General features: G+C 46.3%; 1 protein-coding gene across 1 annotated transcript in view; it reads left to right on the plus strand.

The window, feature by feature from the left end:
* The window catches only part of LMF1 (lipase maturation factor 1), a 354,817-nt gene that overhangs the window by 302,561 nt on the left and 30,173 nt on the right, over positions 1-22,083 (plus strand). The window contains exons 7-8 of the mRNA XM_088464984.1: positions 18,194-18,377; positions 20,226-20,379. Coding sequence (XP_088321110.1) covers positions 18,194-18,377; positions 20,226-20,379 — 338 coding nt within the window. The remainder of the gene's footprint in view (positions 1-18,193; positions 18,378-20,225; positions 20,380-22,083) is intronic.

The following is a 22,083-nucleotide window of genomic DNA, read 5'->3' on the forward strand; positions in this document are numbered from 1 at the left end:
AGATCTGTCCTGAAGCCACAGACAGGACGCATTACAATGTTTATGTTTAGACGTTTGCTGTTCCCTCCGAGCGGAATCTGTGTACATTGCTGGGAGAGGGACATATACAAGAAATAATTGTTTTTGGGCCTAGAACCAGGAAAAACTGCTTTTCCAAATTAATCCACGGAGAGCAATGAATCCCTGGCATTTCATATCACACTCCATAAAACTCCAGTCATAATCCATAAAACTGACATTATTAGATTAAAAACCCTCCGCTCCTTATTTAGGGCACTCCCTCATTAGACACGCCATAGTTTTATAACCTCAGTGTGCCTACCCAATTACTCTGATTAATGCCGTGCTTAATATGTACAGCCGGGCAGATACCAGCACCTTCATGTCATGGGTACAGACCTCGGCATCTTCTGTAATAGTGTATTGAAGTTATGTACCTACAGTAGCATTAAGTGTTAAGACCTAGGATGCTCAGTAACGTCTCCCACAATCTCAGGGTCCTTCAGCAACGTGGAAATAAGAATCATATCGGGTTGGTGTGAGTTAGATTAGACAGAAGTCTTCACTTCTGTATGGAGCAGCACGGCTGGTGTAATGGTTAGCATTACTGCCTCACAGCACTGAGGTCTTGAGTTCGATTCCAACCACAGCCCTAACTGTGGAGTTTACTTATTCTCCCCGTGCCTGCGTGGGTTTCCTCCAGGTTCTCCATTTTTCTCCCACACTCCAAAAATATACGGGTAGGTTAAGTGGCCTATGTGTGTGTACATGTGGTCGGAAATATAGATTGTAAGCTCCACTGGGGCAGGGACTGATGGGAATGGGCTCTCGTCGCTCCCGGAAAATGTCGGTGACATGCCCATTTACGTGAATGCTGGCCAGCCACGCCCCACAAACGCCGCCATTCGGTCAATCGTGCTCCGGCTTTGGGGATCTACAAGCGAGATTGCAGAACCTGTGCATGCGCAGACTCCAAAATACCAGAGGTGCTCAAACCATCGGGCTCATGTACATTGGTGTATGTTAAGTTACCTATAGCTTTATACTCTGCTGGCTAATAGTTACAGCCATCCTGGCTTCAGTTAATTTATCATTAATTTGCCTTATTGCCTTAGGAGAGAGAGGCTGAGGCAGGCATTCTAGTAATGTAAAAAGAAATATGGCTCCCACAGTGGTAGTTTTGTTGAGATGATTGTGAATAGAGAATTGGCCCTCATGTAGAGTAGAACAAAAGTTGGCCATAATTTCTCTGTATACTGAACTACAGTAAATGCACATTTTAAACCCGTAGGCAGAATTGTACATGTCTGCAAGCTTAATGCCCCTATATGCACATGAGGTCTGAGATCCATTAACAACATCGTCAGAGCGTACTTGCGCCATTCCTATCCTTAAAGCGGATATATTTACGTTTCTGGTCAACTGTGACACCCCCTGCTGCGTTTGCAATCCCAGCACTGCGACCGATGGTGGATGGAGCCAGCCAGCTGAGTAAGCCTCAGCTTACTCAGACTGGCTGGCTTGCGAGGGCAGGAAACTGACCTTGCCACTCCCAGAAAACAGGGCTGACACGCCCCCGTTCCCAGGAGCGCTGGCTGTCCCCACCCCCGCACCGCCCCTTAAATGCTTCTGCCTGTCAGGCAGAGGTATAGCAGGGGCTGCGTGATCCCGTCCTGCACATTCACAGAGCGGGTCCTGCGCACGCGCAGATTCCCTATGATCGGGAATCTGTGCTCAGCTTGGCACTAGCTCCTCTCCTTCTCTATTTTTTCCCTTTCCAGGGGGTAAATTTATTAAAGTGATATTTTTTAGAAGTGGAGATGTTGCCCATAGCAACCAATCAGATTCTACTTAACATTTAACTAGCACCTTCTAGAAGATAATAGCTAGAATCTGTTTGGTTGCTATGGGCAACATCTCTACTTCTAAAAACTGTCACTAAATACACCCTCAGGTCTCTCTCTCTTCCCTCCATTCTCCCCGGCTTTCTCTGTCTTCTTTCACCATTCACCCTACCCTGTGTATATCCCAGCCTCTGCCTACGGCTAGGATCCCCGCGGAGCAATGTCCGGTCAGAACAGTATGGAAGCAGGGCAGCGTTTTGTGTATTATTTTTCTTTTCATTTGGAGTCTGGACAGTTATACCAGCTGGCACGCGCTGCGCATGTTAGGGCCGATGTGCACGCGCCACCTGTATTATGCCATTTTTATCTGCAGTTTTATTCTATAATGTGTGTGGTCCAGCACCCATAATTTTGTACTCATTACACTTTCATCCAAGTAAATAAACTAAATGAAATCAGTAACATGCTGCAAGTGGGCGTGGTATACGAGATCTACATTCATAATGTCAACAATCACCATGTCGGCATTCACTGTCGACACTGGCAAAAATGTCAGCATGTTAATATTATGCATGTCGACAGTACTATCTAAACCTAACTGCAGTGTAACCCTAACGCTGATATGTTCATAATGTATGTCGGCATTCTGAACATTCAACATTAGTGTCGACATTCTGAATGTCGACAGAACAGTCTAACTATGCCTTGCAGGTTGGAAAGTTCCAGAACTGTGGATAAATGACAAGTATAGCGTGGACTCTAGACTCGCTTTACAGTAATATGGTCAATGAGGATGCTGATTACATATATACACAATATGATATAGCTGCCAGGGATTGTCTATACACATTCCTGATATAAGACATAAATCCGCTCCCACCCTGACACGATGACACAAATTACTTAATTGTGATATGTCTGCTGCCAGTCACAGTGTCGTCAAGATGGGACGGAGCAGCAGACTGGACCCCGGTGGTCGCAATTATGTCATCACATCAAAGAATTGGGACTTTTTCATACAAGCACAAATTACAGTACATTGCCTCACAGAACGGGCACTGAGACACTGTCTCTTAGCATATTGCCAGCCACGTACTTTATTATCTGAATGTTCATATAGATGAGACAAATGTAGACTGGACCAATTACTTATAACACAAATATGTAAATGAGCTCCAGATTTCACAGAAAATGATGAGCAGATTTCACCATCACATATCACTGCTCCTGAAAGTAACTCATTGTACATTGTCCATAGGAGTGTAACATATCAGTTCACAAAGTGCCTCAGTGAATGGCTAGGCTACTTTCTCAGTGATGTCTCTGGTTCCTAGTGAATGGAGAGGCTACTTTCTCAATGATGTCACTGGTTTCTATTGAATGGTCAGGCTGTATTCTCAGTGATGTCACTAGTTTCTAGTGAGTGTAGAGGAAACCTTCTCAGTGATGTCACTGGTTCCCAGTAAATGGATAAGCTACAATTCTCAGTGATGTCACTTGTTCCTAGTGAATAGATAGGCTGCATTCTCAGTGATGTCACTGGTTCCTATTGAATGGATAGGCTGCATTCTCAGTGATGTCACTGGCTTCTAGTTAATGAATAGATTGCGTTCTCGGTGATGTCACTGGTTCCTAGTGAATGGCTAGGCTACTTTCTTAGTGATGTCACTGGTTCCTAGTGAATGGACAGGCAATTTTCTCAGTGATGTTACTGGATCCTAGTAAATGGCTAGGCTACTTTCTCAGTGATGTCACTGGTTCCTAGTGAATAGGTAGACTGCTTTTCTCTGTGATGTCACTGGTCCTAGTAAATTAATAGTCTCAGATTGGCCCTTGCAGCTCTGTAGCTGAGGCCAGGAAGTCTGCGTCAGAAGATGCAGACCCTGGCCACGGCACTCCTAGAAAAGGGAGGGGCCATACCCCCCCCTTCCAGAATGGAGGCTGCTACCGCCCCTACTCTGCCCCCAAATTAGTTACTACAAGTCATTGTCATCAGTGTGTACTTGCACATGTCCTGTAGTGGTGCAAATACACATCCTAACCACTAACCGGAGTATATGCACCTTCTTACTGGTCTACATGGGTCATATTTAATTGAACACTCCCCTACTGATCTGTGCCTATGTGAGAACAAGCCCTCCCACCCCAGTGCCGCCTCGCCGGTTGTAAGCTAAGTCTTATATGCAAAGGAGCATGGGTCCACATAGGTGCATATGTGTTTATTAGTTCTGTGAGCATGCGCAGTGCAAAATCACATATGATACACTACTCAATCCAGCGTAGTGCTCACTCGGCGCCAGCCCCTACGTATGCGTCCTAGTTTCCTATACAGTTTATATGTCCTTGATGCATTCGCCCAGGGGGACGCCAAGCTTTGATCATACATCAGTGGAGACTAATTGAGCCTCTTTTGAAGAGGATAAAAACAATTAACAATACCATGAAGCTCCATTCATGTCAGCGGCCCAGTCATGTCTTTGGGATTGTTAGATGTAGCGCATAATCACATTGAAATAAACAGGCCATTGACATAAATAGGAAGAAATACAGCACAGTGCCCATTAACCCCTTGTGCGTACATACACAAAGAGCTTCCATCCAGATAAAAAAAAGAGCTCAAGTGTGGTGCAGTTGCTTTCAGCATACGGAAATGGAGCAAGCAGCATGCAGGAAAATGTGCTACATATGCACGTAGACAAAAATATAAATGCAAAAGGGTATAGAGACACAGAATAGGGGATACGTTCAGTATCCCGGCGTTCGGAATGCGATGCTTACGTTACCAGCGCCAGAATCCCCGGGATACCGAAGGTAAGTAGCAGGGTTGGAGGGAGGGTTAGGTTTAGGGACTAGGGTGAGGGTTAGGGTTAGACACTAAGTGGGGAGGGTTAGGGTGCACGGAGGTTAAGTTTAGGCACTGGGGGGGAGGTTAGGGTCAGACACCAGGGAGGGAGGGGTAGGGAAAGGGATAGCATACTATAAATTCCTACCTATCTATACACTCTAAAATTGTCGCTGTTTAGCGTTATGAGTCGCACAAGAAATAATTGATTTCAGACTTTGATTGTGGTTCCAAAGCACAAAAAGTTATTATTCACCATAAAAGCAGATAGTTACACGCGGTTATCTAAATTACAATTAGCGCAAACAAATTATACAGTCACAAGGTACAGTCGTTACATACGCACGTGCTCTGGATCCAGATCCCGGCATCAACGATGAAACCTCCGTCAACAGCAAAGAAAGGATGACTAGCATCTAGTTTCAGAGAGCCTACATATATACTCTTACAGAGATAGACAATACAATAGAATAGGTTGGCATGATTCCATTGGTTCGTCTTCCAGGTTCTTCTGTTACAGTAAAGTTCATAGGTCAATTCGTATGGTCACAGTCCAGCCTCCAACAGCTCTCTGTGTCCATTTTCCCGCTGCATAACAAATCTAAACTGGCTGCATTACAGGATACATTTTAATACCTAACTCTCTATGATCCATAATTTGCAGACACATGTTGCGATCTCCTCACCGATGAAACCGGAAATCTGCAAAGACAGAGTGGTTTAGAATTACACCAAACACTGTCTGCTTATCATGTACTAAACCTTAGATATCAAATAGCAGGGGCGTTTCTAGAGAGGAAGGGACCGTGTGCAGTCTCCGACACGGGCCTCCTCTATAACCCCAGCGGCCGGCAGCGCACTGAGCTGTGCGCGGCCAGCGCCAGAGTTATAGACTCTGGGCACTGTACTGTGCATGCGCAAACGATGGGAAAATGGCCGCCGCGGCCATTTTCCCGTCGTTTTACAGCGCCATACCCCAGCACTGACATGGGACTCTGGAGAGGTAAGCAATATTATGGGTGCAGGGTGTGCGGTGTGGGGCCCCCCTGGACCCAGGGGCCCATGTTCCCCGCACACCCTGCACCCCTTATAGATACGCCCCTGGAATATAGGCATGCTGCATTTCATTTTAATCAGCAGAAGCTTTGCAAATAAGATGCATTTGATGGTAAAATGTCGCACGAAAAGATGCTCAGCGCTGCTAAGTCACGCCACGGCATGGCGCAACTAGAAGGGCTGTTTAATGCGCAAGGAAGTAAGATGTATGTGGAAACGTGTAAATGAATGTAACTATTTGCTTAGACTGTAATACCACCGACATCATCTTAGCTTTATATGTACACCATATAAGAGGAAGTAGAATTTACAAATTCAGTGCAGATTAGTCTTGTCTGGCCAATCCCAGGATCGGGGTTCGGCGGGATCCCAGGATTTGGACTTAAAATTGGCAGGATTTCGGGACTAATGTTTCCACTCGTTAAATCAGTATTTGTTATATGCCGCACAGTCGGGGGCAGGAGCAGCCGGGTAGCATCTGAGCCAGTGCTGCAGGTGCTCAGTGCTGCCTGACTATCCTGGCTGTGCGCAGCTTGACGTGATGTCAGAGGTCGCGCTGCACCGGCCCGCCACTTTAGCCGTGCCCGCCCCATTCACTAATCCCGGGATTGAGCGTTTCTCGATTCCGGAAAAACCAGCCGGGATTGGACTCCCTGTCCTGCACGGAATGGCTAATAAGGGTGAAACGCGAAGATTATGTCGCAAGAAGATTGCCCTTCAACAAGTTATCCTGTTTAAACAAAATAACCACTAAGCAAAACCACAAGCGCTCACACTTAGAGGGATATGTATCAAAGCTTGATGTGTGATAAAATTGTGAAATTATATCACCAACCAATCAGCTTCTAACTTACATTTTGCAGGCTGTGTTTAAGAAATGATAGTTAGGAGCTGATTGGCTGGTGATATAAATTAACAATTTTATCACACATCAAGCTTTGATACATATGCCCCTAAGTACAAAATATAAATTGAACTCCCAAAATAAAGTCATAAAATATAAAAAAGAAAGTTATACTGTAAAGTTGATGTTGCTAGTAGTGTTCTTAGTAGATGTGGATGCCGTGCTCATTAACCGGCTTCAATCTGTTGCTCAGACGGCTTTGTGGGACGTAAAAGGCGGAAACAAAATAAGAGGGGAACTCCAATGGTGTAGTACTTTTGAAGTAACACGACAATTGGACTGTTGCAGAGCGTGCGTCCAAAATGCAGATGTGGATAATAAAGAGCGTACCCGACTCACAGTGGGAGAAATGAAATGATACACGTCAAGGTTTCTTTGTGGGGACCATTCCTTGTTCTTATCAATGGGTATTCACAGTATCCCAATTAATGAGCACGGCATGCACATCTACTAAGAACACCACTAGCAATATCAACTTTACAGTATCACTTTCTTATTATATTTTATTACTTTGTTTTGGGACATTATCATTTATATTTTGTACTAAGGGTCTCATTCAGACCCGCTCGCAAGCGAGTCGATGTTGAGGCCATGGGCACGCGCAGAGGCCGCACTGCGCGTGTGCAAGCCCCGGAGCAAGAGAGAAATTCTCTCGCTCCGGGGCCCCCTCAAAAGGGGCGGCTGTCGATGGTGATCGACAGCTCCCACCGTTTTGTAGGTGGGATGGCTGGACAAACTGAGGCGTTCCCGAAGGATCACCTGCCGTTTGGGGGCGGCCCCACCGGCTCTATTAGAGCCGAAAGCTCACTGGGGCTTGCGGCAGACGAGACCCTACCGCAAGGGTCTCGTCGCAAGCCCCGATGGTCGCGATGGTCTTGACCATCACGACCATCAACCACTCGCTAAAGCTGTGGGTGGTCACCCACAGCTTAGCGAGCGGCCAGGAGGCCGGCTCATTAAAGAGAAGCGGCCGCCCTCATTCAGAGCGAGCGCTCGCATTTTGCGAGCGGCTCTGAATGAGGTCCTAAGTGTGAGCACTTGTGGTTTTGCTTTAGTGATTATTTTGATTACATTGTTTTCATTAACGTGTTTGGTGACACGTTTTTCACTTTGCAGTCTGTGCAGCTCCCTGAGTGCGCAGTTTAACCAGATGAAATTGTCCTGTTTAGTGCAAAATTGCGCTGTACCGTCAGTCATTTGTTACGCAAATGTGTTCACATTGTGTTTGAATCCTAATGGCCTGAATTAATACTGCAACCATAAAAAAAAAAAAAATTATAGAAAATGTTTGCGCATCACGTCGACGTCCCTGTCCCCTGTAATTGTATGTGCTCACCGCCTTCGTCTCTGACAGCTGAGATATCAGGCATGATGGACACATTGAAGACTGAAGAGCGCGAGATCTGACGGAGACCTCAGACCCCCCACCCATCCTCAGCTGATGATGTATAAGAGAGATACAGGGCCTGATTCAGAGCCGCTCGTAAGCGGCCGCTCGTTCGCTCCGAGCGATGTTCGCACATCTGCGCATGCGTATGGGTCGTAATGCGCATGCGCCAACCAGTCATTGCGGTCAGAAATTGAGCGCTCGCAAAATAGCGAGTGCCTGCTAATTTGAGTGACAGGATGAGGCGTTTGTGGGTGGTAACAGGGGAAGGTGCTTGAAAACGGGGAGTGGAGATCCGAACGCAGGCGTGCCAAACGGTCAAAACGGGCGTTTTAAGGGTGTGCATAATTAACAAAGCAGCGTCATCGACCATGTCACTTGGTTGTTTCTTAGCCTGAACTGTTCGCATGATTGCGGTAGGAAAATCCAACCACAAGCACTGCGAGCAGTTCAGACACCTTTCGATGTACTCGATTAATCAAATAAATAGCAGAGATGACGTAGGATACGAGCGGCCAGGGGGCGTCTTTACAAAATAGCGAGCGCATGTTTCGTTCGCTCGCTCAGACATAGAGGCGTCAACAGACCGCAAAGAGCGGGCGCTCAATTTAAATAGCCGGCCCCTTTTTCTGAACGAGCGAGCGCAAATAGCGTCCGGCTCTGAATCAGGCCCACAGTACCGACCTATGGACATGTGTCACTATGTCATTGTCATGGTGAATTATGGGCAAGATATACAGATGCGCCCAGTTACATTGTGGCTGATCACGCCACAGACGTGCGATTCCCCACATCTGCATACACTACACTATGGTGCGCACTGCGATCGCAGCATGCATTTCTATGGAGGCCCTGTTGCGTACGCAGTGCGCCTATATACACTCGCGGGTGTGCATCACGCACCATGCGTGTAGCGCGGTTCGCCGCATCAGCGGTGACAATATAGCTGTACATATCTGTAGATGTAGACACTATTTCGATTTTCTCACAGTTAAACGATTATTGGTGGACTGCGCATGCGTCTTAGCCGCAGTACGCACGCATGGCGATTGAATTGCGATCAAATGAAACTACGGTTGACAGACAGGGGCCGTTTTGTGGGAGGTAACGAGCGCATCATGACCGTTTTTGGGACGTGTATCTACCTACATCTGCAATCCCATACGCAGAAAATATGGCGCCAGCATCTCAGTTCCCCGGAGGCAATTCTGCGCGATTATAGGGTTACTCAGATGCAACCGCCACTGCGTACTTGTACGCACTTTCTTGGATCTGCGAGGCCGCTGGAGGGCGTTTCGATAGATTTCCAGGCGGCTGCGGCATATTTAAGCACAGCAACTGCGATTGCACTAGTCTCCGCATGTGAATCAGCCCCTATGTTCCAAGCTCTTGTCTGGCTAACAGGACCGAGTCTCTCCACCACGCTGCCATGTAACCTCAGCCCATTTATGGCGGTGCTTATACGCCCCAACCTAATATGAGCGGGGAGAGGAAATGCTCGTTATGGGGGTCTCAGTCTGGAAATTAAGCGGCACGTCTTCCATCAGGGGCGTTATTGTTTCAGCAGCTCGTACATTCCAGCCGCTTTATGGCTTCTGTTTGTTTTTATGGCGCAACATATTGAATTTTTCCCCTCGCCATTTCAGCTGGTGACATATCCCCCTGGAAGGGGCAAGGGCCTGCAACATGTTGGGGGTAATTGGTCAGTAATATCCAGAAGGCTGCTTTAAGGTCTAGGGACATGAATCACCGCTCGGAGACTGGTCGTTAACGAGTCAGGGTGATTCATTCTGTTAATTATAACCTCTGGGCGCGTCGGAGTTAGAGCCATGTCACTCTCACCAGCACATTGATAGTTAAATATCAGCAACAGCATCTCTAGCAGAGCAGGTAGACGAGTGAGCTGATACAGGTTTCTAGCAGCTTCTCATGAACAAAACAACTGGCCAAGTGAGAGTTTTGAGAAGTAGAGATGTTGCCCATAGCAACCAATCAGATGCTACTTTGCATTTAATTAGCACCTTCTTGAAGATAATAGCTAGAATCTGATTGGTTGCTATGGGCAACATCTCCACTTCTAAAAACTCTCACTTTAGTAAATATAACCCCTAGGAGTCAGACTGGGAATATTTATCAAACCTTCTAAAGAAGACAAGTGGATGGTATAGCCCATAGCAACCAATTTGTTTCTATAGAATGTAAGACAAATGATAGCTACAATCTGATTGGTTGCTGTGAGATAAACCTTCACAATGACTGCACAGTGCTTCCTCAGCACAGTATTCATTAGTGATGTCAGTGAGAGTGCTTTTGGCTCTGATAGAGCCAAAAGCACTCCAGGGCTTGCAGCAGCGAGACCCTACCACAGGGTCTCGTCGCAAGCCCGATGGTCTTGACCATCGCGACCATCATTTTGGCCGCTCGCTATAGCTGTGGGTGGCCACCCACAGCTATGCGAGCGGCCAGGAGGCCGCTCCAAAAAGGAGCAGGGACGGCCCTGATTCAGAGCGAGCGCTCTGTCAGAGCGTCCGGCTCTGAATCAGGGCCTCGCGACTTTAGACTAATACCGTTACAGATTCCCATCCTTGGTGTACATTTGTGCATCTTTATGCGAGAACTGAGATGCCCACTGCCAGCATCCATAGACGCTGAAATACCGCTCGGTGCATCTATAAACACACCGTCGGTCGCATCATCGAAACCTGCACCGGCCCTATGGTAGGAGCAGTTTCGCTGTCTCAGTATGGCCTCTTATGTGAGCGGTTAAGTATTTCTGGGCCTGATTTAGAGATGTAGGTTCATGCGAGGATGAACGCACATCTCTGATCTTTTGGGATCTGCATCTCCGTAGAACCCGTTCTGCGATCTCGTTGCAGCATGATTGGGGCAGAGCGGGGGCGTGCCCCAATCGTCCTGGAAACACAGACGTGTCACCTCCATTTTCCAAGAGGTTCGATGTCAGGGTCCCTCCTGCGTGACCAGTCACCAGCCAGGCTGCGGTTGGGAAGCATCAGCTCCCGCAGACTGACAAAAGGAGCAACCGATGGTGAACCCAGCCTGCAACGTCGGTCATAGTGCTGGGATTTGCATCTGAGATGAACGGATCCGTGCATTTCTGAATCAGGCTTTCTGCACGTGACTATTTTCAGCCACGTGCTTGCAACACTGCCATCAGACGCAACATCTGCGTGCTTCTTTTTAACCACGCCCCTTTTACCTCACAGTCACCGTTGAGGAACCCCCATCACATTTCTGCTACCGTGCATCTAAATGTGTTCTGCGACTCTGTACGAACAAAATTGGGTCACATCTGCGGCGTGACTCAATTGCGTGTGTAGACAAAAAAACATTGCTCCACTGCTTCTGGCATTGCCACTGCGTCTGACTCAGAATAGGGCCCATATTGAGGTGGTTCCAAGGTAGGGATTGCTATCCACCATCAATGGTTTGCCACCAATAGTCCGTTGTTTTCCCATCGATGGCAGAGATCCGATTGTTCTCCGCCATTGACGGCACTTGGCTCCGCCTCCAGGTGGCACCCATCAGCCACACGTCCTTCTCTGATTGGCCAGCTGTGTTCGTCAGCAGGGATGCCATGGATGGCTCCATGCCATCAATGTTATGCACAGATGGCACCATTTATAGAGACCTACTACACAGTGTCTAAGGCCGTCCATTATAAATAATGTATTAAGACGCTTCTGATTACTGAAGGTGATTACTTCCCAGAGCTAGAGTATAACAATGAGCATTATCCCACATAACTAGTACACGGACGATTACGCTGAAAAGAATTGGGCTTGTTGTGGATATGCCAATCACTCTTTGCTTGCTCTCATTACCCAACCTTACACGCAGAACCTCTAGGCCAGTGGTTGGAAACAACAATAGACGCAGAACCATACATTTTACAGACAGCCTGTTTCAATCTTGCTAGATCTCATCAGTGCAAAATATGGATCAATGACCTCATGAACCATGTGCCACCATTCACATACCTCCTAACATATCCGATTAGAAGATCAGGGACATTTGAGGGCACAGCTTCTATCAGTCCTATGCATGGCACATTTCTGGTGACTGACAGATTCCAGGCGTGTTGGCTTCTGTGCCGTACTGGTTCTGCACAATCTGGGCCTGATTCAGAGCCGGACGCTATTTGCGGACGGTCGTTCCAAAAAAGGGGCCGGCTATTTAAATTGAGCGCTCATTGCGGTTTGTTGACGCCTCTATGTCTGAGCGAGCGAACGAAAAATGCGCTCGCTATTTTGTAAAGATGCCCCTTTGTCATTTGCATCACACGTCATCTCCGGTATTTATTAGATTAATCGGGTACATCGAAAGGCGTCTGAACTGCTCGCAGTGCTTGTGGTAGGTTTTTCTTACCGCTATCACTGCGAGCAGTTCAGGCTAAAAGACAACCAAGTGACGTGGTCGATGACGCTCCTTTACTAATTATGCACTCCCATTAAACGCCCGTTTTGACCGTTTGGCACGCCTGCGTTCGGATCTCCACTCCCCCGTTTTCAAGCACCTTCCCCTGTTACCACCCACAAACGGTACATTCTGTCAATCAAATTAGCAGCCCCTCGCTGTTTTGCGAGCGCTCAATTTCCGACCGCAATGACTGGTTTGCGCATGCGCATTACGACCCATACGCATGCGCAGTTGTGCGAACATCGCTCATAGCGAACGAGCGGCCGCTTACGAGCGGCTCTGAATCAGGCCCTCTGTACGTTACATACCTGTCGGCATGCAAGTCATGAGAGCGGATTGTGGATTGGTTAAACAGCAGTCAGATTCGTCCTCACCTATGTGTATATGAGCAGGTGTATTTGTGCAGGGGGGGGGATAATTTATTGCAGAACAAATAAAAAAGACTGTACGTGCCCTTAGTTATGCGCATAATAAGGGTTAAAGAGAAGGCTGCCATTATGATGTAACCGCCGAGGGAACTCACCACCCACTTATAGGGTGGGAGCCTGTGGAGCAGTATAATCCTCTCAGCCACTTAGCCCCACTCTGCTGGCTGGAGCGGGCCCTGGATGGCTGACATTCCTCAGCGCACTGCCCAGCCCAGCACAACCATCGTGTCAGATTAATGGCTGTGACTCTGACATACTCCAGCCAGGAAAGCCCTCCGTAAATACAGAGCCCCACATGCGCCCCTGGCATGCCGTGAAGAATGTGTCTGTTTTGGCCCCAAATAATGGAATAAGATTAATCTTAAGAAATTTGACATGAGCAAGAAATTACTTATTTCTCTTTTATTACCCATTTTAACAGTCAACACTTTTGATTTTTGTGAAGTAACCCTATTATGTCCAGCTAATTCTACCTGCACATATTATAAACTGTGGAGTAAATAATGATCAGGACATAAGTAATCGTTGGTTTATGCGTTATGTAACTGGTAGAACCACCTATTGCACATGAGAGTAAATAATGTTCGTGCTAGCTGGGTACACACTGTCCGATATATCGCTCGTACAGCCGACCAACGATATATATCGTCCTGACCATCGGTCAGTGTGCGCACACAAGTCGTCGTTCACAGATATAGCGTATCTGCAGTGCTGCACCTATTGCACATGAGAGTAAATAATGTAGAAGACATAGGAGTAATAATTTGTTTGTGTTTTGGTCACTGGGGAACTACCTATAAAACTATGAGTTGGTGCCAGTGTCCTAAATCATCAGAGCCACTCTTCTCATACAGCATCACTGAGTCTGACATTGTTATATAGGAAAGTACATAGCAGTCATTAACTGCCAGAGACTCTGCCCAAAAAATACATATGGTTATTGACCTATACGGTATTAGTACTTTCAACCCCATAGTTATTATAATAAAGTGTTTTTATCACATTCTTTGCTAATAATTTTAAGATCAGATTAGTTTCTGCCAATCCGCTCGGTTGCCATTCTTCCATACGTTGCCAGTCTTCCATACGTTGCCAGTCTTCCATACATTGACAGTCTTCCATACGTTGCCAGTCTTCCATACATTGCCATTCTTCCATACATTGCCAGTCTTCCATATGTTGCCAGTCTTCCATACGTTGCCAGTCTTCCATAGGTTGCCAGTCTTCCATACATTGCCAGTCTTCCATACGTTGCCAGTCTTCAATACATTGCCAGTCTTCCATATGTTGCCATTATTCCATACATTGCCAGTCTTACAAACGCTGCCAGTCTTCCATACGTTGCCAGTCATCCATACGTTGCCAGTCATCCATACATTGCCATTCTTCCATACATTGCCATTCTTCCATACGTTGCCATTCTTCCATACATTGCCAGTCTTCTATACATTGCCATATACCATACATTGCCATATACCATACATTGCCAGTCTTCCATACATTGCCAGTCTTCCATACGTTGCCATTCTTCCATACATTGCCAGTCTTCCATACATTTCCAGTCTTCCAATACGTTGCGAGCCTTCCATACATTTCCAGTCTTCCATACATTTCCAGTCTTCCAATACGTTGCGAGCCTTCAATACATTGCCAGTCTTCCATACGTTGCCATTATTCCATACATTGCCAGTCTTACAAACGCTGCCAGTCTTCCATACGTTGCCAGTCATCCATACGTTGCCAGTCATCCATACGTTGCCATTCTTCCATACATTGCCAGTCTTCCATATGTTGCCAGTCTTCCATACGTTGCCAGTCTTCCATAGGTTGCCAGTCTTCCATACATTGCCAGTCTTCCATACGTTGCCAGTCTTCAATACATTGCCAGTCTTCCATATGTTGCCATTATTCCATACATTGCCAGTCTTACAAACGCTGCCAGTCTTCCATACGTTGCCAGTCATCCATACGTTGCCAGTCATCCATACATTGCCATTCTTCCATACATTGCCATTCTTCCATACGTTGCCATTCTTCCATACATTGCCAGTCTTCTATACATTGCCATATACCATACATTGCCATATACCATACATTGCCAGTCTTCCATACATTGCCAGTCTTCCATACGTTGCCATTCTTCCATACATTGCCAGTCTTCCATACATTTCCAGTCTTCCAATACGTTGCGAGCCTTCCATACATTTCCAGTCTTCCATACATTTCCAGTCTTCCAATACGTTGCGAGCCTTCAATACATTGCCAGTCTTCCATACGTTGCCATTATTCCATACATTGCCAGTCTTACAAACGCTGCCAGTCTTCCATACGTTGCCAGTCATCCATACGTTGCTAGTCATCCATACATTGCCATTCTTCCATACGTTGCCATTCTTCCATACATTGCCAGTCTTCTATACATTGCCATATACCATACATTGCCATATACCATACATTGCCATTCTTCCATACATTGCCAGTCTTACAAACGCTGCCAGTCTTCCATACGTTGCCAGTCATCCATACGTTGCTAGTCATCCATACATTGCCATTCTTCCATACGTTGCCATTCTTCCATACATTGCCAGTCTTCTATACATTGCCATATACCATACATTGCCATATACCATACATTGCCATTCTTCCATACATTGCCAGTCTTCCATACATTTCCAGTCTTCCAATACGTTGCGAGCCTTCCATACATTTCCAGTCTTCCATACATTTCCAGTCTTCCAATACGTTGCGAGCCTTCAATACATTGCCAGTCTTCCATACGTTGCCATTATTCCATACATTGCCAGTCTTACAAACGCTGCCAGTCTTCCATACGTTGCCAGTCATCCATACATTGCCATTCTTCCATACATTGCCATTCTTCTATACATTGCCAGTCTTCCATACGTTGCCAGTCTTCTATACATTGTCATTCTTACATACGTTGTCATTCTTACATACATTTCCAGTCTTCCATACATTGCCATTATTACATATGTTGCCAGTCTTCCAAACATTGTTTAAAATTATGTTAACAATAATCCATCAGAATTATGGCCTGTGGCACCAAGTATGAGGCAAATACAAATAGGCACATTTTCAAGGACATATTAAAAGTAAAACCTGATACAATCCCTGCACATTAGGCACAGTTGGCAGCTATGTAATGTTCCGAGTTACTCTTGGCGAATATATGGATACATATTGCAGAACATCTCATAACAAGAGTGGACATTCCATTTAATACGTAGTTTAGGAATAAAGTTATTCAACATGTTCATCGAGTAAGCTTGAAAAAATCATATTAAAACAAAGACACAGAAATCTTAATATTTATTTATATAGCGTGTGTATATTACACAGCCCTTTACAGCCACATCAGCCCCTGCCCCAGTGGAGCTTACAATCATAGGGACAGTTTCAGAGATGGACGCTATGTGGTTACAGTCGCAATTGACGGGGGGACGGCGGGGAGGAGGAGCGTTTCAGTAAACGGGGGGAGGGTCGGCCCCATTTGTGAGGTGTCCCGAAGCCAGTGGCTGCGACGTCAGACGAAGATTCACTTGCCCCAGCTTACTTGCTGAGATGCCCGATGGCCAGCGTAATGGCCACTGTGGTGATCTGGTGCTGCGTCTTCGGATGTATGCAGCGGATCTGAGAAGGCACAAGTGAGGATCTCAGTTCAAAGGACGACCCCTGCACAATTTACAGACCTTCTCAGATCCGCTGCTACCGAAGTCGCAGCACACATCACTCCTGCGTCCTCCTCTGAGTCCTAAATTCCCTACCACATGGACATATCCACATAGACAGGTTGGGTACAGGATGCCGGTGCTCGGGATCCCAGCGGTCAGAATCCCGGCACTGGCATCCCGTCAGGGTTAGTATACCTGTCAGTAAGTATCCTAACCCTAAACTTAACCTCCTCCCCCTGCAGCCTAAACCTAACCCTCCCCACATAGTGCCTAGCCCTAACCCTCCCCCTAAGCTCACTATTTACCGCCCGGATGCCAGCAGTCGGGATGCTGGCGACAGGAGTCTGACTGGTGTCGGGATTCCGGCGTCGGCATTATGAGCACCGGCATCCTGACAGGGATTTTATCTACATCCCACATACACACTAGGGTTCATTCTCTGTGTAATGGAGCTCAAATCTGTCTGGTAAAAGATGGATAATTAGTTTCAAATGCATTTTTTAAAAAAGGAATAGCCCTAAAAATGACTTTGCTTTTACACCGTTCCTGCAAATAATTTCTAACAGCAACCCTCCTCGTTCATTCTGGCTTACATGCGACAAATAGCACCGCTGGGTATTTTTGCCAATCATTTTACTAGTTATTGCTTGTAATACTAATGATGTGCAGCATAAAGGACTTTCCCACATTTTGGTAGGTTTACGAAAATAGAGGTTTGTTTGAGCCTAATAGTCTAAGGCACAGGTTCTCAAACTCAGTCCTCAGGACCCCAAACTGTGCATGTTTTCCAGGTCTCCTCACAGAATCACAAGTGAAATAATTAGCTCCATCTGTGGATCTTTTAAAACGTGTCAGTGAGTAATGAATACACCCGTGCTCCTGCTGGGTGACCTGGAAAATGTGATCTGTGTGGGGTCCTGAGGACCGAGTTTGAGAACCACTGGTCATTCAACTAAGTTAAACTTTTCAAACATGATTTGCCAATTGGATTTTAGGCCTTGAATAATATTATCCTCTAGGTAAAATACAGTTAGGTGTAGTATGGTATAATTACCTGCATTCAAATGCCATCGTAGCTGCGATCTCTCACAGATCACAATTGCGAAAATATGCGAATGACTCTCCCGTCATCCACTTCTTAAAGAACCCATTGACAGCATCTCACATCCGCCGCTCACACACAAAACCAGAAACATGGAGCGCAGATTAGAGTAAGTCTATGATCCCGCAGACACCGCGAGTCTCCATACACACAGAGGGCTCTCCTGCTGTGAAAAAGGATGCAGTGGCTAATTTATGGATGCCCAGAATATGGCGTTTAAATGCTACCGACACGCCTGCGTTTTTCTAACCCCCCCCCCGTTACCTCACCCAAACGCGGACAACCTGCCGCTCACTTTGCGAATGAATCCTCTGTGCGAGCGGAATCTCAATACAACCACTGCGCGTGGGAAATTCAGCTTACACACATGCGCACTGGCTAACAATCGCTTAATCTGCGTAAACATCTGCATTACGTCCACAAATTAATCAGGACCAATGTTCCTTTGAATAATAGTGGACCCTCACCAGTCTCATAAGACTATATCTTTTTGTTTATTAGCTTCTTCTGGTCTTCAGTGGGAACCTCAGCTTCTTGAACTGGCTGACCATGGTGCCAAGCATCGCCTGCTTCGATGATGCCAGCCTCAGCTTCCTGTTTAGCTCCAAGGATGGGTCGGTGATAGACCAAGTGTCCAAGATCCAGAGGCAGAAGTCTACCGGAGGTGGGCAAACAAGAAGCTATGGTAAGCCATGAAATGGGCAGATTGGGTTAGAAATAATGACAGAATTAGTAGATGGCGATGACGGTTAAATGCAGATTCCGGGGCCAGTTGTTTTTGCAAACTAATTTTATTACAAACCAAACCGGTCGGAGTAAATTTGGATGTAGCCTATTTATCACAATGACAACATCAGCTGTTATTCACCAGACCTATAGTTGTCTTTATTTAGCTTAATATATATTGGATTTTTTATGTATTTTAATGTTTACCATACAGATATGTCCTCATAAATCTAGCTTCAATATGCCACGCAGCGCGACATGTCTGGCGTGAGTGAGCCGCCAGGTCCCGTGCAACTCTGCTAGTGCTGGGCGTCTTTTTTTGGTAAAAAAAAAACAGTCCGAATCGCAATGTTATGCCACTAGGACGCAGCGGCAGACTGTGCTGATTAGTTTGATATGTGACTGCTTGGCTAGTGATGCATTGGTAGATCTGTATCTGTACACCATGGGGCTGATGACTGCTTGGCCAGTGAGGTATTGGTAGATCTGTATCTGTACACCATGGGGCTGATGACTTCTTGGCCACATGGGGCTGATGACTGCTTGGCCAGTGATGCATTGGTAGATCTGTATCTGTACACCATGAGGCTGATGACTACTTGGCCAGTGAGGCATTGGTAGATCTGTATCTGTACACCATGGGGCTGATGACTTCTTGGCCACATGGGGCTGATGACTGCTTGGCTAGTGATGCATTGGTAGATCTGTATCTGTACACCATGGGGCTGATGACTGCTTGGCCAGTGATGCATTGGTAGATCTGTATCTGTACACCATGGGGCTGATGACTGCTTGGCCAGTGAGGTATTGGTAGATCTGTATCTGTACACCATGGGGCTGATGACTTCTTGGCCACATGGGGCTGATGACTGCTTGGCCAGTGATGCATTGGTAGATCTGTATCTGTACACCATGGGGCTGATGGCTGCTTGGCTAGTGAGGCATTGGTAGATCTGTATCTGTACACCATGGGGCTGTTGACTGCTTGGCCAGTGATGCATTGGTAGATATGTATCTGTACACCATGGGGCTGATGACTTCTTGGCCACATGGGGCTGATAACTGCTTGGCCAGTGATGCATTGGTAGATCTGTATCTGTACACCATGGGGCTGATGATTGCTTGGCTAGTGATGCATTGGTAGATCTGTGTCTGTACACCATGGGGCTGATGACTGCTTGGCTAGTGGTGCATTGGTAGATCTGTATCTGTACACCATGGGGCTGATGGCTGCTTGGCTAGTGATGCATTGGTAGATCTGTATCTGTACACCATGGGGCTGATGCAGCGTAAATCATCATAATCTGCGTGTATTTACTTCTGACATATAACCCGTGCAAAATATACACCTCCTAGCAGGCATATGTGCGCACCGTCTTCATGATGCGCATTTGTGTGAACACTACCCCTCCCCGCTCCTTGTTCGGCCTCCCCAGTGTTAAGGTCTAATATATGTGCAAAATGCCTGCAGGTTCGCAGTTGTGCATATGGCCGCGTTCACTTTCTGAGCATGCTCAGTGCAAACTGATGTGGAACGCTCACTGCATCAGACCCCACGCATTTCACAGTACAATGGTTTTAGAGTAGAGTTTCCCAAGGCACTCTAACAATCCAGGTTTTAAGGATATCCATGGTTGAGCACAGATGGTTAAAATTATAAGACTGGTAATCTGTAAAACCTTAGGGTGTCTTGAGGAGCGAGTTTGGGAACCTCTGTGTTAGAGTGTACTGTTGTCATCTGCTGTAAAGGAAAAAGTATAGAGAAATGTATCCAGCTTGATTCACATGACCAGTCACGTTTCCTTAGGGTCCTATGTCCGGCAGCTACTTCATGTGTCTTTGGGCGTCCTCATTGCATACCTCAGTGTCCCCGTTGTCATGAACCTGCTGAACTCCAAGCAAGTCATGAATACCTCCTTCAACCCGCTGCGGATTGTCAACACATACGGCGCCTTTGGCAGGTATTACTGATCACCACCTTCATGTAACTTTGTACTGTAAAGCCATTACCTGCTCTGGAGTTTTAGCTCTGGACATCCAAATGCTACTGTACTATACTTTATATGCTCTTAACCCTATTTTGTGAGGGGGGGGGGGACTTTGCTCTCTCTGGCTTTGAAAGATGGTTGGCAGTACCAGTGGAATTCTGGGTATTCCAGGCCAGGGAAGGTGACAATGCCCTGCAGTAGTAATCAGGGAAAGGAACAGTGCCTCCCGGAAAATGGTCTTGCAGTGTCGCTGGAGGCTGTTTCCTGACTGTCAGATACACCAAATAAGTGCAGCTGTTCCAGGCGTTAGGAATTAAGTGGGGACATTTAAAAGACCCAGTTGTCCTTGTTTTTTTTTTTCCCTTCCAGTGTATTATTGGGCTCACTCAGGGAAATACTGAACGGCCTCTTTAAGCTTTTAACCCCGTTGTGGCCAGGTTTTACAGTGTACTTTATATACTTGCAGTGGAAATGTCCTTCCCACGTTAGGCAATAGGTCTAATCACATCAAGATATTTATTTTTGGTAGATATTCTTACAGAAATATATAAGTTTTTATATTGGGAAGCTGTTTCCATCAGAAAGCCCTAGCGCCCAGCTTTTTGTCCCAACGATGGAATATGCAGACTTTTTTCCTATTTTCCTTTTTCCACCTCTATTTTTTCTCCCCTGATTCTGGATTTCGTGTTCCTGGCTGCTGTGAAAGGTAAACACATGTTAAGGGATTTTATTTTGGACAAGTAAAGGCCGACTCTGTACGTGGCCCAAGAGGACAGTTCTCTTCCAAACGGAGCCCGGAGCCAACAGAAACGGCTTCTGGCAAAAGCAGCCATTATAAAACCATCCCTACCTTTACACGTATTGAAGAAAGTATTAAAACCTCCACATCTGGGGGGCACTGTCCCCTCCTTCCGGGGTACTCTGCTAGCGGGAACATATCTACATTGCACCCTGCATATTTATCACCGACTTGTGCTGTGTAAACCCTCGTCGGTCTGCTCTGCTAATACACTTAATCATAGGATCACAGCCTTCATCATCAGACTCATCATCCGCCCTACACCTTACTCCCTCTGCTCTAACATTGTATACAGTATTGTTATGGCGATGAACCATCTCCGTTTTTCCATGGCTCATTGTTTCCTACCAATGGACAGTGCTTTTGGCAGGAATTTGTTGGAAATGATGTTCTTTGACAAAGATACAATTTTAGTTTGTTTTCTTTAAATCCCCAATTATTCATCGTTCTTCCTTGCCGGTTGTTGACCGATAGAGGCCGCGATGATGTCATGCTGACAGCTGGACGCTGATCCAGCATAGGGACAAAGCCATCGGAACCGTCTAACATAACTTAATGCCATGGTCATTTTTCAGATACTTTATATTGTTTCAGAAGTATTCAGTGGAAGGGTCATTACCTTCTCTTTCAGCTCTTGTTACTTCTTGCCGTCCACCTTTCCTAATGGACCTTCGCTCAGCCATCCACTGATCTCTCCAGCAGTTGTAAAACTACAAATCCCAGCAATGAGCAGTAACAGCTGCCTCGCCACATGTTACCTAGGTTGAGATTGCACCAAGGTCTTGCTTCAGAGATGGACAGATTTGCAGAGCCGCATGCAAGCGGCTGTGCAAATCCGTCCATCTCCGATGCCAATGCAATAGGAGGGGTCAGACACC

This window comes from Taudactylus pleione, unplaced genomic scaffold (assembly GCF_031769625.1).
Source record: "Taudactylus pleione unplaced genomic scaffold, aTauple2 ptg000061l, whole genome shotgun sequence".
NCBI lineage: Eukaryota > Metazoa > Chordata > Amphibia > Anura > Myobatrachidae > Taudactylus > Taudactylus pleione.